The 17,500-nt window shown below is 45.5% G+C and overlaps 1 protein-coding gene across 1 annotated transcript in view; it reads left to right on the top strand.

The window, feature by feature from the left end:
• The window catches only part of cacna2d3a (calcium channel, voltage-dependent, alpha 2/delta subunit 3a), a 442,979-nt gene that overhangs the window by 229,318 nt on the left and 196,161 nt on the right, over window positions 1-17,500 (top strand). Inside the window, exon 6 of the mRNA XM_046364965.1 lies at window positions 7,847-7,978. Within this exon, the coding sequence (XP_046220921.1) occupies window positions 7,847-7,978 (132 nt within the window). The remainder of the gene's footprint in view (window positions 1-7,846; window positions 7,979-17,500) is intronic.

The following is a 17,500-nucleotide window of genomic DNA, read 5'->3' as shown; positions in this document are numbered from 1 at the left end:
CTCTATCTCTCACACCCTCGCTCTCTGTCTCTATCTCTCACACTCTCACACCCTCGCTCTCTGTCTCTATCTCTCACACTCTCGCTCTCTGTCTCTCAATTCAATTCAATTCAATTTGCTTTATTGGCATGACGTAACAATGTACATATTGCCAAAGCTTACTTTGAATATTTACAATATGAAAATAATAACAATCAAAATTGTCAACGGGACAACAGCAACAACAATAACCAAGGGTCAAAATAATCTTACATTGAAGAATAACAATAAGCATATAGAGCCTGCACTTTGTCAAGGTTATTCTAAGGTTTTGATCAGTAACCATGGTCAAAAAGTTAGCCATGGTATACAGCCGATTTAGAGCCAGATAGTTAGCCATGGTATACAGCCGATTTAGGGCCAGATAGCTCTGCATTTTGCTTGTTGTGCTTGTGTTTCCCAATAACAATGTAGTTTGTTTTGACTGTGTTGTAATTTGGTTTATTCTGATTGATTGGATGTTCTGGTCCTGAGGCTTCAGTGTGTTAGTGGAGCAGGTTTGTGAACTCAGCCCCAGGACCAGCTGGATGAGGAGACTTTTTCTTTGCTCAGCTCTTGGCATTGCAGGGCTTGGTAATGATGTGTTTTTACACCTGCATTGTTTGCTGTTTGGGGTTTTAGGCTGGGTTTCTGTACAGCACTTTGAGATATCAGCTGATGTACGAAGGGCTATATAAATACATTTGATTTGATTTGATTTGATTTGAGAGGGGTCACTTTATTTCTGATGTTTCCAAAACTGAATTGATCTTTTTGGAGTTTTTACTATTAGTGGATATTGGCCTAATTTCGCCCTGCATGCATTGTTTGTAGTTTCCCCTGGACATGTAGGAGAATCTTACAGAACTCTGCATTCAGGGTTTCAATGGGGTGTTTGTCCCATTGGATGAAATCTTGCTTTGCAAGTGGACCCCACATCTCGCTGCCATAAAGTGCAATTGGTTCAATGACACGTTCAATTAGTTTTAGCCAAATTTTAATAGGTATTTCAATTGAATTAGCTTTTTAATGGCGTAGAATGACCTGCGGGCATTTTCTCTCAGTTCATTCACTGCCTCATTAAGGTGTCCAGTTGAGCTTATTTTTAAACCTAAGTAATTGTAGTGTGTGCAGTACTCTATATTTTTAAACCTAAGTAATTTTCGTGTGTGCAGTACTCTGTATATGTTGTACCAATTGAGAATTTTGGTCTAATTTCCTGAGATTTGGATTTTCTCTGGAAAATCATTATTTGAGTCTTTTGGGGGTTTACTGCCAGGGCCCAGGTCTGGCAGTACTGCTCTAGCAGGTCCAGGCTCTGCTGTAGGCCATGTGCTGTGGGTGACAGCAGGCATAGGTCATCTGCGAAGAGTAAGCATTTAAGCTCTGAAGTGTGGAGACTAACACCAGGCATTGAGGATTTTTCTAGAATAGTGGCCAATTCGTTGATGTAAATATTGAAGAGTGCAGGGCTCAGATTGCAACCCTGGCGAAGGCCCCACCCCTGGTTAAAGAATTCTGTTATTTTCTTGCCAATTTCAATGCTGCACGTATTGCCAGTATACATTGATTTAATTATGTCATATGTTTTACCCCCTACACCACTTTCAATAACTTTGTAGAACAGTGCTGAATGGAAAATAGAATCAAATGCTTTTTGGAAGTCAATAAAGCAAGCGTATGTTTTGGTATTATTTTGGTGGACATGTTTATCTATCATGGTGTGTAGGGTGTAAATATGATCAGTTGTGTGATGTTTTGATATAAATCCAATTGGGCTTTTACTCAAGACATTGTGCTTATTAAGTAAGTTTAGAACTCTTACATTTATAATACTACAGAAAACCTTCCCCAGGTTACTGTTCACACAAATGCCTCTGTAATTGTTAGGGTCAAATTTGTCTCCGTTCTTAAAGATTGGGGTTATGAGTCCTCGATTCCAGATGTCAGGGAAATAACCTACACTCAGGATCAAATTTAACAGTTTTAATATAGCCAATTGAAATGTTGCACTACCAAGTTGGAGTATCTCATTTAGGATGCCATCAGGTCCGCATGCTTTTTTACATTTCAGAGCCTGAAGTTTCTTATAGAACTCAGTCAGTTATTGGGGAGACCAAAGGGTTTTCATTGTCCTTTTTAGCTTTTTCTAATCCATTCAACTTCTCATGAATTTGTCGTTGTTCTGCGTTTGTGTCAATCTCTCTCTCTCTCTCTCTCTCTCTCTCTCTCTCTCTCTCTCTCTCTCTCTCTCTCTCTCTCTCTCTCTCTCTCTCTCTCTCTCTCTCTCTCTCTGTCTCTCTCTGTCTCTCTCTCTCTCTCTCTCTCTCTCTCGCTCTGTCTAATCTAATCCATTTCGTTCAAGCTCCTCTGATTAGAGTGTATTAGTGGAGATGAATTTAAATGGAATTGGAAGTTTAGAGGGAGGAAGGGGTAAATTCCCCTCTTCCTCTCATGTGGATATGATTAGATTCTAATAGACGTTAATGTACACCAGAAGTGACTGGGATGCTGTGGAAACTCCTCTCGGGCGACATCCAGGCTCTCTGGATGTCTGGTACAACGGTGTGTTTTAGTTGCCACAAGTGTGTCGTTAGAGGGATATATATATATATATATATTTGTTTTTTATATATATGCATGGTAGTATGTATTTTACACTGGAAGGCACCTACTACCATACCCCGTTCAATGGCTCTGAATGGCACACATACACACATACACCATCCATGTCTCAATTGTCTCAAGGCTTAAAACTCCTTCTTTAACCTGGCTCTTCCCCTTCATCTACACTGATTGAAGTGGATTCACCTGATCAGTCTGTGTCATGGAAAAATCATAATATCTTGGGCATTATCGCTTAGGTGTGCCCTCTGTGTGCCCCCCACCTCTCTCTCTCTCTCTCTCTCTCTCTCTCTCTCTCTCTCTCTCTCTCTCTCTCTCTCTCTCTCTCTCTCTCTCTCTCTCTCTCTCTCTCTCTCTTGCTCTCTCTCTCTCTCTCTCTCTCTCTCTCTCTCTCTCTCTCTCTCTCTCTCTCTCTCTCTCTCTCTCTCTCTCTCTCTCTCTCTATATATATATATATATATATATATATATATATATATATATATATATATATATATATATATTTCTCTGTCTCTCCCTCCCCGCCTTCCTCCCTCCCAGGTCTGATACAAGGTAGAGGTGATAATGCTGTCTGTCTAGCCGATAGGGCTCCACTGGCAAATCACCTCCAAGACTCCCTCAGCCTGCAAATTGAAAAGAGGTTTTAGTAATCTAAGGTGGATGTGCTTCATCACATTTCAGTATCAGCAAGGAGAGAGGGGTACACACACACACGTGCACACACACACACACACACACACACACACACACACACACACACACACACACACACACACACACACACACACACACACACACACACACACACACACACACACACACACACACACACACACACACACACACACACACACACACACACACACACACCTCACACCCCTCACACACACTCACACTGATACCCACAAACACTATTCCTGTCTATGTATCAGTCTACCTCTATCTATCTCTGCCTCTATCTCTATCAATTCAATTTCACTTTGGGAAACATATGTTAACATTGATAAAGCAAGAAGATAATAAACAAAAGTGAAATAAAATAATATGTGTCTCTCTCTGCCTCTCTATTTCTCTCTCTCTCTCTCTCTCTCTCTCTCTCTCTCTCTCTCTCTCTCTCTCTCTCTCTCTCTCTCTCTCTCTACTTATTTTCCACCATAATTTGCAAATAAATTCATAAAAAATCCTACAATGTGGTTTTCTGGATTGTTTTTCCTCATTTTGTCTGTCATAGTTAAAGTGCACCTATGATCAAAATTACAGGCCTCTCTCATAATTGTAAGTGGGAGAACTTGCACAATTGGTGGCCGACTAAATACTTTTTTTGCCCCACTGTTCATGCAGTACATGTCTATCTCTCTCTCTCTGCCTCTATCTATCTCTACCTCTATCTCTCTCTCTCTTCCTCCATCTCTCTCTCTGCCCCTAACTCTCTCTCTCTCTCTCTCTCTCTCTCTGCTTCTATCTCTCTCTGCCTCTATCTCTATCTCTATCTATCTCTGCCTTTCGCTCTCTCTACCCCATCTCTCTCCCTGCCCCTATCTCTCTCTCTGCCTCCATCTTTCTCTCTGCCTCTATCTCTCTCTCTGCCCCTATCTCTCTCTTTGCTTCTATCTATCTCTGCTTCTATCAATTCAATTCAATTCAATTCAAGGGCTGTATTGGCATGGGAAACATGTGTTAACATTGCCAAGGTAAGTGAGGTAGAAAACATACAAAGTGAATATATAAAGTGAAAAACAACAAAATATATATATATATTTTTTTTCACCTTTATTTAACCAGGTAGGCTAGTTGAGAACAGGTTTTCATTTGCAACTGCGACCTGGCCAAGATAAAGCATAGCAGTGTGAACAGACAACACAGAGTTACACATGGAGTAAACAATTAACAAGTCAATAACACAGAGAAAAAAGGGGAGTCTATATACAATGTGTGCAAAAGGCATGAGGAGGTAGGCGAATAATTACAATATTGCAGATTAACACTGGAGTGATAAATGATCATGTACAGGTAGAGATATTGGTGTGCAAAAGAGCAGAAAAGTAAATAAATAAAAACTGTGGGGATGAGGTAGGTGAAAATGGGTGTGCTATTTACCAATAGATTATGTACAGCTGCAGCGATCGGTTAGCTGCTCAGCTAGCTGATGCTTGAAGATGGTGAGGGAGATAAAAGTCTCCAACTTCAGCGATTTTTGCAATTCGTTCCAGTCACAGGCAGCAGAGTACTGGAACGAAAGGCGGCCGAATGAGGTCTTGGCTTTAGGGATGATCAATGAGATACACCTGCTGGAGCGCGTGCTACGGATGGGTGTTGCCATCGTGACCAGTGAGCTGAGATAAGGCGGAGCTTTGCCTAGCATGGCCTTGTAGATGACCTGAAGCCAGTGGGTCTGGCGACGAATATGTAGCGAGGGCCAGCCGACTAGAGCATACAAGTCGCAGTGGTGGGTAGTATAAGGTGCTTTAGTGACAAAACGGATGGCACTGTGATAAACTGCATCCAGTTTGCTGAGTAGAGTGTTGGAAGCAATTTTGTAGATGACGTCGCCGAAGTCGAGGATCGGTAGGATAGTCAGTTTTACTAGGGTAAGCTTGGCAGCGTGAGTGAAGGAGGCTTTGTTGCGGAATAGAAAGCCGATTCTTGATTTGATTTTCGATTGGAGATGTTTGATATGGGTCTGGAAGGAGAGTTTGCAGTCTAGCCAGACACCTAGGTACTTATAGGTGTCCACATATTCAAGGTCGGAGCCATCCAGTGTGGTGATGCTAGTCGGGCATGCGGGTGCAGGCAGCGATCGGTTGAAAAGCATGCATTTGGTTTTACTAGTGTTTAAGAGCAGTTGGAGGCCACGGAAGGAGTGTTGTATGGCATTGAAGCTCGATTGGAGGTTAGATAGCACAGTGTCCAATGACGGGCCGAAAGTGTATACAATGGTGTCGTCTGCGTAGAGGTGGATCAGGGAATCGCCCGCAGCAAGAGCAACATCAATGATATATACAGAGAAAAGAGTCGGCCCGAGAATTGAACCCTGTGGCACCCCCATAGAGACTGCCAGAGGACCGGACAACATGCCCTCCGATTTGACACACTGAACTCTGTCTGCAAAGTAATTGGTGAACCAGGCAAGGCAGTCATCCGAAAAACCGAGGCTACTGAGTCTGCCGATAAGAATATGGTGATTGACAGAGTCGAAAGCCTTGGCAAAGTCGATGAAGATGGCTGCACAGTACTGTCTTTTATCAATGGCGGTTATGATGTCGTTTAGTACCTTGAGTGTGGCCGAGGTGCACCCGTGACCGGCTCGGAAACCGGATTGCATAGCGGAGAAGGTACGGTGGGATTCGAGATGGTCAGTCACCTGTTTGTTGACTTGGCTTTCGAAGACCTTAGATAGGCAGGGCAGGATGGATATAGGTCTGTAACAGTTTGGGTCCAGGGTGTCACCCCCTTTGAAGAGGGGGATGACTGCGGCAGCTTTCCAGTACTTGGGGATCTCAGACGATATGAAAGAGAGGTTGAACAGGCTAGTAATAGGGGTTGCGACAATGGCGGCGGATAGTTTCAGAAATAAAGGGTCCAGATTGTCAAGTCCAGCTGATTTATACGGGTCCAGGTTTTGCAGCTCTTTCAGAACATCTGCTATCTGGAATTGGGTAAAGGAGAACCTGGAGAGGCTTGGGCTAGGAGCTGCGGGGGGGCCGGGGCTGTTGGCCGAGGTAGGAGTAGCCAGGCGGAAGGCATGGCCAGCCGTTGAGAAATGCTTGTTGAAGTTTTCGATAATCATGGATTTGTCGGTGGTGACCGTGTTCCCTAGCCTCAGTGCAGTGGGCAGCTGGGAGGAGGTGCTCTAGCCTCAGTGCAGTGGGCAGCTGGGAGGAGGTGCACTTGTTCTCCATGGACATTAACAGTGAACATTACACATACAGAAGTTTCAAAACAGTAAAGACATTACAAATGTCATATTATATATATATATATATACAGTGTTTTAACTATGTACAGATGGTTAAAGGACACAAGATAAAATAAATAAGCATAAATATGGGTTGTATTTACAATGGTGTTTGTTCTTCACTGGTTGCCCTTTTCTCATGGCAACAGGTCACAAATCTTGCTGCTGTGATGGCACACTGTGGAATTTCACCCAGTAGATATGGGAGTTTTTCAAAATTGGATTTGTTTTCGAATTCTTTGTGGATCTGTGTAATCTGAGGGAAATATGTCTCTCTAATATGGTCATACATTGGGCAGGAGGTTAGGAAGTGCAGCTCAGTTTCCACTTCATTTTGTGGGCAGTGAGCACATAGCCTGTCTTCTCTTGAGAGCCATGTCTGCCTACGGCGGCCTTTCTCAATTGCAAGGCTATGCTCACTGAGTCTGTACATAGTCAAAGCTTTCCTTAATTTCGGGTCAGTCACAGTGGTCAGGTATTCTGCCACTGTGTACTCTCTGTGTAGGGCCAAATAGCATTCTAGTTTGCTCTGTTTTTTTGTTAATTCTTTCCATTGTGTTAAGTAATTATCTTTTTGTTTTCTCATGATTTGGTTGGGTCTAATTGTGCTGTTGTCCTGGGGTTCTGTAGGGTGTGTTTGTGTTCTCTCTCTCTCTCTCTCTGCTTCTATCTCTCTCTCTCTCTGCCCCTATCTCTCTCTTTGCTTCTATCTATCTCTGCTTCTATCTCTCTCTCTCTCTCTGCCCCTATCTCTCTCTTTGCTTCTATCTATCTCTGCTTCTATGTCTCTCTCTCTCCCGCCCTGCTCTATCTCTCTCTTTGCTTCTATCTATTTCTGCTTCTATCTCTCTCTCTCTCTCTGCCCCTATCTCTCTCTTTGCTTCTATCTATCTCTGCTTCTATCTCTCTCTCTCTCCCGCCCTGCTCTATCTCATCTTTTCTATCCTTTTTGTTCTCTTATCTCATATTATCTATCATGTCTTTCTGAATTGTCTGTCTATTGTCTCATATTATCTATCATGTCTTTCTGAATTGTCTGTCTATTGTCTCATATTTGACTTTAGATTCAGCTTTTAGGAATTATGGTCAAATTCAAAACAGTACACATTCTGCTGCAAAACATAATTTGATGCAGTTTTAGAAATGATATGCTGAATGGGCTCATTCAATCATTCAGAATCCTGTTCATGAAGTGATAGGAGTTACTAACTCCATTACTCTCTTCTCTCCTCTCCTCCTCTCTCTCAGACTCAGCTATAGTAAATGGAGTTTACTGGTCTGAAGCCTTGAATAAAGTGTTTGTGGATAACTTTGAGAGGGACCCATCCCTCATATGGCAGTACTTTGGCAGTGCCAAGGGCTTCTTCAGGCAGTACCCAGGTGAGTGAGAGTGAGAGAGAGAGAGTGTGTGTGTGTGTGAGAGAGAGAGAGAGAGAGAGAGAGAGAGAGAGAGAGAGAGAGAGAGAGAGAGAGAGAGAGAGAGAGAGAGAGAGAGAGAGCATGTGTGTGTGTGCATGCAAGCATGTGTTTTTGTGTGTGTACGTGCACACAAAAACACACGCACACAAACATGTACACAAGCACATACCCAAGTATGTCCACACATATGCAGTATGCACATACGCAAACAAGCACTGTATACTTCTGTGTGTGTGTGTGTGTGTGTGTGTGTGTGTGTGTGTGTGTGTGTGTGTGTGTGTGTGTGTGTGTGTGTGTGTGTGTGTGTGTGTGTGTGTGTGTGTGTGTGTGTGTGTGTGTGTGTGTGTGTGTGTGTGTGTGTGTGTGTGTGTGTGTGTGTGTGTGTGTGTGTGTGTGTGTGTCCATGTGTGTGTTTGTAATTAGCTTGGCCAGAGCTGTCTCCCTCAGGCAGAGTGAGGGACAAACAGGGAACGTTTAGTCAAACGGAGTGACAGATGGAGACTGGAGGAGGAGGAGAGGAGAGAGTATAAGAGGAGGGGAGAGAGGAGGGGAGAGGAGGAAAGGAGGAGAGAAGGTGTGGAGGACGAAAAGTGAAGACATGAGAGGAAAAGAGGAAAGAAGAAGCTAGAGGAGAAGAAGAGAGAAGGAAGCAGAGGGGAAGCAGAGGGGAGGGGAGGGGAGAGTAAGGGAGGAGAAACAGAGAGGAGAGGAGAAGAGAGAGTGGTGATAAAGAGAGGAGAAGAAGAGATGAGAGGAGAAGAAGAGAGGAGAGGAGATGAAAGGAGAGGAGAGGAGAGAGGAGGGGAGAGGAGAGGAGAGGAGAGGAGAGGAGAGGAGATAAAGAGAGGAGAAGAAGAGATGAGGGGAGAAGAAGAGAGGAGAGGAGAAGGGGGAGTGGTGATAAAGAGAGGAGAAGAAGAGATGAGAGGAGAGGAGAAGAGAAGAGAGGAGAGGAGAGGAGAAAAGGGGAGTGGTGATAAAGAGAGGAGAAGAAGAGATGAGAGGAGAGGAGAAGAAGAGAGGAGAGGAGAGGAGAGGAGAGGAGAGGAGAGGAGAGGAGAGGAGAGGAGAGGAGAGGAGAGGAGAGGAGAAGGGGGAGTGGTGATAAAGAGAGGAGAAGAAGAGATGAGAGCAGAGGAGAGGAGAAGAGAGGAGAGGAGAAAATGGGGAGTGGTGATAAAGAGAGGAGAAGAAGAGATGAGAGGAGAAGAAGAAGGGGGAGTGGTGATAAAGAGAGGACAAGAAGAGATGAGAGGAGAAGAAGAGATGAGAGGAGAAGAAGGGGGAGTGGTGATAAAGAGAGGACAAGAAGAGATGAGAGGAGGAGAAGGGGGAGAGGTGGTAAAGAGAGGAGAAGAAGAGATGAGAGGAGAAGAAGCGGGAGTGGTGATAAAGAGAGGAGAAGAAGAGATGAGAGGAGAAGAAGGGGGAGTGGTGATAAAGAGAGGAGAAGAAGAGATGAGAGGAGAAGAAGGGGGAGTGGTGATAAAGAGAGGAGAAGAAGAGATGAGAGGAGGAGAAGGGGAGAGGTGATAAAGAGAGGAGAAGAAGAGATGCGAGGAGAAGAAGGGGGAGTGGTGATAAAGAGAGGAGAAGAATAGATGAGAGGAGAAGAAGGGGGAGAGGTGGTAAAGAGAGGAGAAGAAGAGATGAGAGGAGAAGAAGGGGGAGTGGTGATAAAGAGAGGAGAAGAAGAGATGAGATGAGAAGAAGGGGGAGTGGTGATAAAGAGAGGACAAGAAGAGATGAGAGGAGAAGAAGGGGGAGTGGTGATAAAGAGAGGAGAAGAAGAGATGAGAGGAGGAGAAGGGGGAGAGGTGATAAAGAGAGGAGAAGAAGAGAAGAAGAGAGGAGAGGAGATGAAAGGAGAGGAGAGGAGAGAGGAGGGGAGAGGAGAGGAGAGGAGATAAAGAGAGGAGAAGAAGAGATGAGAGGAGGAGAAGGGGGAGAGGTGATAAAGAGAGGAGAAGAAGAGATGAGAGGAGAAGAAGAGAGGAGAGGAGATGAAAGGAGAGGAGAGGAGAGAGGAGGGGAGAGGAGAGAGAGGAGATAAAGAGAGGACAAGAAGAGATGAGAGGAGAAGAAGGGGGAGTGGTGATAAAGAGAGGAGAAGAAGACATGAGAGGAGAAGAAGGGGGAGTGGTGATAAAGAGAGGAGAAGAAGAGATGAGAGGAGAAGAAGGGGGAGTGGTGATAAAGAGAGGACAAGAAGAGATGAGAGGAGAAGAAGGGGGAGTGGTGATAAAGAGAGGAGAAGAAGAGATGAGAGGAGAAGAAGGGGGAGTGGTGACAAAGAGAGGAGAAGAAGAGATGAGAGGAGAAGAAGAGATGAGAGGAGGAGAAGGGGAGAGGTGATAAAGAGAGGAGAAGATGAGATGAGGGGAGATGTGATAAAGAGAGGAGAAGAAGAGATGAGATGAGAAGAAGGGGGAGTGGTGATAAAGAGAGGAGAAGAAGAGATGAGAGGAGAAGAAGGGGGAGTGGTGATAAAGAGAGGAGAAGAAGAGATGAGAGGAGGAGAAGGGGGAGAGGTGATAAAGATAGGAGAAGAAGAGATGAGAGGAGAAGAAGGGGGAGTGGTGATAAAGAGAGGAGAAGAAGAGATGAGAGGAGAAGAAGTGGGAGTGGTGATAAAGAGAGGACAAGAAGAGATGAGAGGAGGAGAAGGGGGAGAGGTGATAAAGAGAGGAGAAGAAGAGATGAGAGAAGAAGGGGGAGTGGTGATAAAGAGAGGAGAAGAAGAGATGAGAGGAGAAGAAGGGGGTGGTGATAAAGAGAGGAGAAGAAGAGATGAGAGGAGAAGAAGAGATTAGAGGAGGAGAAGGGGGAGAGGTGATAAAGAGAGGAGAAGAAGAGATGAGATGAGAAGAAGGGGTAGTGGTGATAAAGAGAGGAGAAGAAGAGATGAGAGGAGAAGAAGGGGGAGTGGTGATAAAGAGAGGAGAAGAAGAGATGAGAGGAGAAGAAGAGATGAGAGGAGAAGAAGGGGGAGAGGTGATAAAGAAAGGAGAAGAAGATATGAGAGGAGAAGAAGGGGGAGTGGTGATAAAGAGAGGAGAAGAAGAGATGAGAGGAGAAGAAGGGGGAGTGGTGATAAAGAGAGGACAAGAAGAGATGAGAGGAGAAGAAGGGGGAGTGGTGATAAAGAGAGGAGAAGAAGAGATGAGAGGAGAAGAAGGGGGAGTGGTGACAAAGAGAGGAGAAGAAGAGATGAGAGGAGAAGAAGAGATGAGAGGAGGAGAAGGGGGAGAGGTGATAAAGAGAGGAGAAGATGAGATGAGGGGAGATGTGATAAAGAGAGGAGAAGAAGAGATGAGATGAGAAGAAGGGGAGTGGTGATAAAGAGAGGAGAAGAAGAGATGAGAGGAGAAGAAGGGGGAGTGGTGTGAGAGGAGAAGAAGAGATAAAGAGAGGAGAAGAAGAGATGAGAGGAGAACAAGGGGGAGTGGTGATAAAGAGATGAGAAGAAGAGATGAGAGGAGAAGAAGGGGGAGTGGTGATAAAGAGAGGAGAAGAAGAGATGAGAGGAGAAGAAGAGATGAGAGGAGGAGAAGGGGGAGAGGTGATAAAGAGAGGAGAAGAAGAGATGAGAGAAGAAGGGGGAGTGGTGATAAAGAGAGGAGAAGAAGAGATGAGAGGAGAAGAAGGGGATGGTGATAAAGAGAGGAGAAGAAGAGATGAGAGGAGAAGAAGAGATTAGAGGAGGAGAAGGGGGAGAGGTGATAAAGAGAGGAGAAGAAGAGATGAGATGAGAAGAAGGGATGAGAGGAGAAGGGTGATAAAGAGAGGAGAAGAAGAGATGAGAGGAGAAGAAGGGGGAGTGGTGATAAAGAGAGGAGAAGAAGAGATGAGAGGAGAAGAAGAGATGAGAGGAGAAGAAGGGGGAGAGGTGATAAAGAAAGGAGAAGAAGATGATGAGAGGAGAAGAAGGGGGAGTGGTGATAAAGAGAGGAGAAGAAGAGATGAGAGGAGAAGAAGAAGGGGAGTGCTGAAAAAGAAGAGAGGAGAAGAATAGATGAGAGGAGAAGAAGGGGAGTGGTGATAAAGAGAGGAGAAGAAGAGATGAAAGGAGAAGAAGGGGGAGTGGTGATAAAGAGAGGAGAAGAAGAGATGAGATGAGAAGAAGGGGGAGTGGTGATAAAGAGAGGAGAAGAAGAGATGAGAGGAGAAGAAGGGGGAGTGGTGATAAAGAGAGGAGAAGAAGAGATGATAGGAGAAGAAGGGGGAGTGGTGATAAAGAGAGGAGAAGAAGAGATGAGAGGAGAAGAAGGGGGAGTGGTGATAAAGAGAGGAGAAGAAGAGATGAGAGGAGAAGAAGAGATGAGAGGAGAAGAAGGGGGAGAGGTGATAAAGAAAGGAGAAGAAGATATGAGAGGAGAAGAAGGGGGAGTGGTGATAAAGAGAGGAGAAGAAGAGATGATGAGAGGAGAAGAAGGGGGAGTGCTGAAAAGAGAGGAGAAGAATAGATGAGAGGAGAAGAAGGGGAGTGGTGATAAAGAGAGGAGAAGAAGAGATGAAAGGAGAAGAAGGGGGAGTGGTGATAAAGAGAGGAGAAGAATAGATGAGAGAAGAAGAAGGGGGGAGGTGGTAAAGAGAGGAGAAGAAGAGATGAGAGGAGAAGAAGGGGGAGTGGTGATAAAGAGAGGAGAAGAAGAGATGAGATGAGAAGAAGGGGGAGTGGTGATAAAGAGAGGAGAAGAAGAGATGAGAGGAGAAGAAGAGATGAGAGGAGAAGAAGGGGGAGTGGTGATAAAGAGAGGAGAAGAAGAGATGAGATGAGAAGAAAAGGGGAGTGGTGATAAAGAGAGGAGAAGAAGAGATGAGAGGAGAAGAAGAGATGAGAGGAGGAGAAGGGGGAGAGGTGATAACGAGAGGAGAAGAAGAGATGAGAGGAGAAGAAGAGATGAGAGAGAAGAAGGAGAAGAAGGGGAGTGGTGATAAAGAGAGGAAAAGAAGAGATGAGAGGAGAAGAAGAGATGAGAGGAGGAGAAGGGGGAGAGGTAATAAAGAGAGGAGAAGAAGAGATGAGAGGAGAAGAAGGGGGAGTGGTGATAAAGAGAGGAGAAGAAGAGATGAGAGGAGAAGAGAAGGGGGAGAGGTGATAAAGAGAGGAGAAGAAGAGATGAGAGGAGACGAAGGGGGAGTGGTGATAAAGAGAGGAGAAGAAGAGATGAGAGGAGAAGAAGAGATGAGAGGAGAAGAAGGGGAGAGGTGATAACTAGAGGAGAAGAAGAGATGAGAGGAGAAGAAGAGATGAGAGGAGAAGAAGGGGGAGTGGTGATAAAGAGAGGAAAAGAAGAGATGAGAGGAGAAGAAGAGATGAGAGGAGAAGAAGAGATGAGAGGAGAAGAAGGGGGAGTGGTGATAAAGAGAGGAGAAGAAGAGATGAGAGGAGAAGGGGGAGTGGTGATAAAGAGAGGAGAAGAAGAGATGAGAGGAGGAGAAGGGGGAGAGGTGATAAAGAGAGGAGAAGAAGAGATGAGAGGAGACGAAGGGGGAGTGGTGATAAAGAGAGGAGAAGAAGAGATGAGAGGAGAAGAAGAGATGAGAGGAGGAGAAGGGGGAGAGGTGATAACTAGAGGAGAAGAAGAGATGAGAGGAGAAGAAGAGATGAGAGGAGAAGAAGGGGAGGAGAAGAAGGTGGTGATAAAGAGAGGAAAAGAAGAGATGAGAGGAGAAGAAGAGATGAGAGGAGAAGAAGAGATGAGAGGAGAAGAAGGGGAGTGGTGATAAAGAGAGGAGAAGAAGAGATGAGAGGAGAAGGGGGAGTGGTGATAAAGAGAGGAGAAGAAGAGATGAGAGGAGGAGAAGGGGGAGAGGTGATAAAGAGAGGAGAAGAAGAGATGAGAGGAGACGAAGGGGGAGTGGTGATAAAGAGAGGAGAAGAAGAGATGAGAGGAGAAGAAGAGATGAGAGGAGGAGAGAGGGGGAAGAGAGGTAATAAAGAGAGGAGAAGAAGAGATGAGAGGAGAAGAAGGGGGAGTGGTGATAAAGAGAGGAGAAGAAGAGATGAGATGAGAAGAAGGGGAGTGGTGATAAAGAGAGGAGAAGAAGAGATGAGAGGAGAAGAAGGGGGAGTGGTGATAAAGAGAGGAGAAGAAGAGATGAGAGGAGAAGAAGGGGGAGTGGTGATAAAGAGAGGAGAAGAAGAGATGAGAGGAGAAGAAGGGGGAGTGGTGATAAAGAGAGGAGAAGAAGAGATGAGAGGAGAAGAAGGGGGAGTGGTGATAAAGAGAGGAGAAGAAGAGATGAGAGGAGAAGAAGGGGGAGTGGTGATAAAGAGAGGAGAAGAAGAGATGAGAGGAGAAGAAGGGGGAGTGGTGATAAAGAGAGGAGAAGAAGAGATGAGAGGAGAAGAAGGGGGAGTGGTGATAAAGAGAGGAGAAGAAGAGATGAGATGAGAAGAAGGGGGAGTCGTGATAAAGAGAGGAGAAGAAGAGATGAGAGGAGAAGAAGGGGGAGTGGTGATAAAGAGAGGAGAAGAAGAGATGAGAGGAGAAGAAGGGGGAGTGGTGATAAAGAGAGGAGAAGAAGAGATGAGATGAGAAGAAGGGGGAGTGGTGATAAAGAGAGGAGAAGAAGAGATGAGAGGAGAAGAAGGGGAGTGGTGATAAAGAGAGGAGAAGAAGAGATGAGAGGAGAAGAAGGGGGAGTGGTGATAAAGAGAGGAGAAGAAGAGATGAGAGGAGAAGAAGGGGGAGTGGTGATAAAGAGAGGAGAAGAAGAGATGAGAGGAGAAGAAGGGGGAGTGGTGATAAAGAGAGGAGAAGAAGAGATGAGAGGAGAAGAAGGGGGAGTGGTGATAAAGAGAGGAGAATAAGAGATGAGAGGAGAAGAAGGGGGAGTGGTGATAAAGAGAGGAGAAGAAGAGATGCGAGGAGAAGAAGGGGGAGTGGTGATAAAGAGAGGAGAAGAATAGATGAGAGAAGAAGAAGGGGGAGAGGTGGTAAAGAGAGGAGAAGAAGAGATGAGAGGAGAAGAAGGGGGAGTGGTGATAAAGAGAGGAGAAGAAGAGATGAGATGAGAAGAAGGGGGAGTGGTGATAAAGAGAGGAGAAGAAGAGATGAGAGGAGAAGAAGAGATGAGAGGAGAAGAAGGGGGAGTGGTGATAAAGAGAGGAGAAGAAGAGATGAGATGAGAAGAAGGGGGAGTGGTGATAAAGAGAGGAGAAGAAGAGATGAGAGGAGAAGAAGAGATGAGAGGAGGAGAAGGGGGAGAGGTGATAACGAGAGGAGAAGAAGAGATGAGAGGAGAAGAAGAGATGAGAGGAGAAGAAGGGGGAGTGGTGATAAAGAGAGGAAAAGAAGAGATGAGAGGAGAAGAAGAGATGAGAGGAGGAGAAGGGGGAGTGGTGATAAAGAGAGGAGAAGAAGAGATGAGAGGAGAAGAAGGGGGAGTGGTGATAAAGAGAGGAGAAGAAGAGATGAGAGGAGGAGAAGGGGGAGAGGTGATAAAGAGAGGAGAAGAAGAGATGAGAGGAGGAGAAGGGGAGAGGTGATAAAGAGAGGAGAAGAAGAGATGAGAGGAGACGAAGGGGAGTGGTGATAAAGAGAAGAAGAGAAGAAGAAGATGAGAGGAGAAGGGGGGAGTGGTGATAAAGAGAGGAGAAGAAGAGATGAGAGGAGGAGAAGGGGGAGAGGTGATAAAGAGAGGAGAAGAAGAGATGAGAGGAGAAGAAGAGATGAGAGGAGAAGAAGAGATGAGAGGAGAAGAAGATCGGAGAAGTGGTGATAAAGAGAGGAGAAGAAGAGATGAGAGGAGAAGGGGGAGTGGTGATAAAGAGAGGAGAAGAAGAGATGAGAGGAGGAGAAGGGGGAGAGGTGATAAAGAGAGGAGAAGAAGAGATGAGAGGAGACGAAGGGGGAGTGGTGATAAAGAGAGGAGAAGAAGAGATGAGAGGAGAAGAAGAGATGAGAGGAGGAGAAGGGGGAGAGGTGATAACGAGAGGAGAAGAAGAGATGAGAGGAGAAGAAGAGATGAGAGGAGAAGAAGGGGGAGTGGTGATAAAGAGAGGAGAAGAAGAGATGAGAGGAGGAGAAGGGGGAGAGGTGGTAAAAGAGAGGAGAAGAAGAGATGAGAGGAGAAGAAGGGGGAGTGGTGATAAAGAGAGGAGAAGAAAAGATGAGATGAGAAGAAGGGGGAGTGGTGATAAAGAGAGGAGAAGAAGAGATGAGATGAGAAGAAGGGGGAGTGGTGATAAAGAGAGGAGAAGAAGAGATGAGAGGAGAAGAAGAGATGAGAGGAGAAGAAGGGGGAGTGGTGATAAAGAGAGGAGAAGAAGAGATGAGATGAGAAGAAGGGGGAGTGGTGATAAAGAGAGGAGAAGAAGAGATGAGAGGAGAAGAAGAGATGAGAGGAGGAGAAGGGGGAGAGGTGATAACGAGAGGAGAAGAAGAGATGAGAGGAGAAGAAGAGATGAGAGGAGAAGAAGGGGGAGTGGTGATAAAGAGAGGAAAAGAAGAGATGAGAGGAGAAGAAGAGATGAGAGGAGGAGAAGGGGGAGAGGTAATAAAGAGAGGAGAAGAAGAGATGAGAGGAGAAGAAGGGGGAGTGGTGATAAAGAGAGGAGAAGAAGAGATGAGAGGAGGAGAAGGGGGAGAGGTGATAAAGAGAGGAGAAGAAGAGATGAGAGGAGACGAAGGGGGAGTGGTGATAAAGAGAGGAGAAGAAGAGATGAGAGGAGAAGAAGAGATGAGAGGAGGAGAAGGGGGAGAGGTGATAACTAGAGGAGAAGAAGAGATGAGAGGAGAAGAAGAGATGAGAGGAGAAGAAGGGGGAGTGGTGATAAAGAGAGGAAAAGAAGAGATGAGAGGAGAAGAAGAGATGAGAGGAGAAGAAGAGATGAGAGGAGAAGAAGGGGGAGTGGTGATAAAGAGAGGAGAAGAAGAGATGAGAGGAGAAGGGGGAGTGGTGATAAAGAGAGGAGAAGAAGAGATGAGAGGAGGAGAAGGGGGAGAGGTGATAAAGAGAGGAGAAGAAGAGATGAGAGGAGACGAAGGGGGAGTGGTGATAAAGAGAGGAGAAGAAGAGATGAGAGGAGAAGAAGAGATGAGAGGAGGAGAAGGGGGAGAGGTGATAACGAGAGGAGAAGAAGAGATGAGAGGAGAAGAAGAGATGAGAGGAGAAGAAGGGGGAGTGGTGATAAAGAGAGGAAAAGAAGAGATGAGAGGAGAAGAAGAGATGAGAGGAGGAGAAGGGGGAGAGGTAATAAAGAGAAGAGAAGAAGAGATGAGAGGAGAAGAAGGGGGAGTGGTGATAAAGAGAGGAGAAGAAGAGATGAGAGGAGAAGAAGGGGGAGTGGTGATAAAGAGAGGACAAGAAGAGATGAGAGGAGAAGAAGGGGAAGTGGTGATAAAGAGAGGACAAGAAGAGATGAGAGGAGGAGAAGGGGGAGAGGTAATAAAGAGAGGAGAAGAAGAGATGAGAGGAGAAGAAGGGGAGTGGTAATAAAGAGAGGAGAAGAAGAGATGAGATGAGAAGAAG

Source organism: Oncorhynchus gorbuscha, linkage group LG10 (genome assembly GCF_021184085.1).
Source record: "Oncorhynchus gorbuscha isolate QuinsamMale2020 ecotype Even-year linkage group LG10, OgorEven_v1.0, whole genome shotgun sequence".
Taxonomy (NCBI): domain Eukaryota; kingdom Metazoa; phylum Chordata; class Actinopteri; order Salmoniformes; family Salmonidae; genus Oncorhynchus; species Oncorhynchus gorbuscha.
Note: the sequence above shows the minus strand (reverse complement) of the source record. Positions and strands in the feature narration are given on the sequence as shown.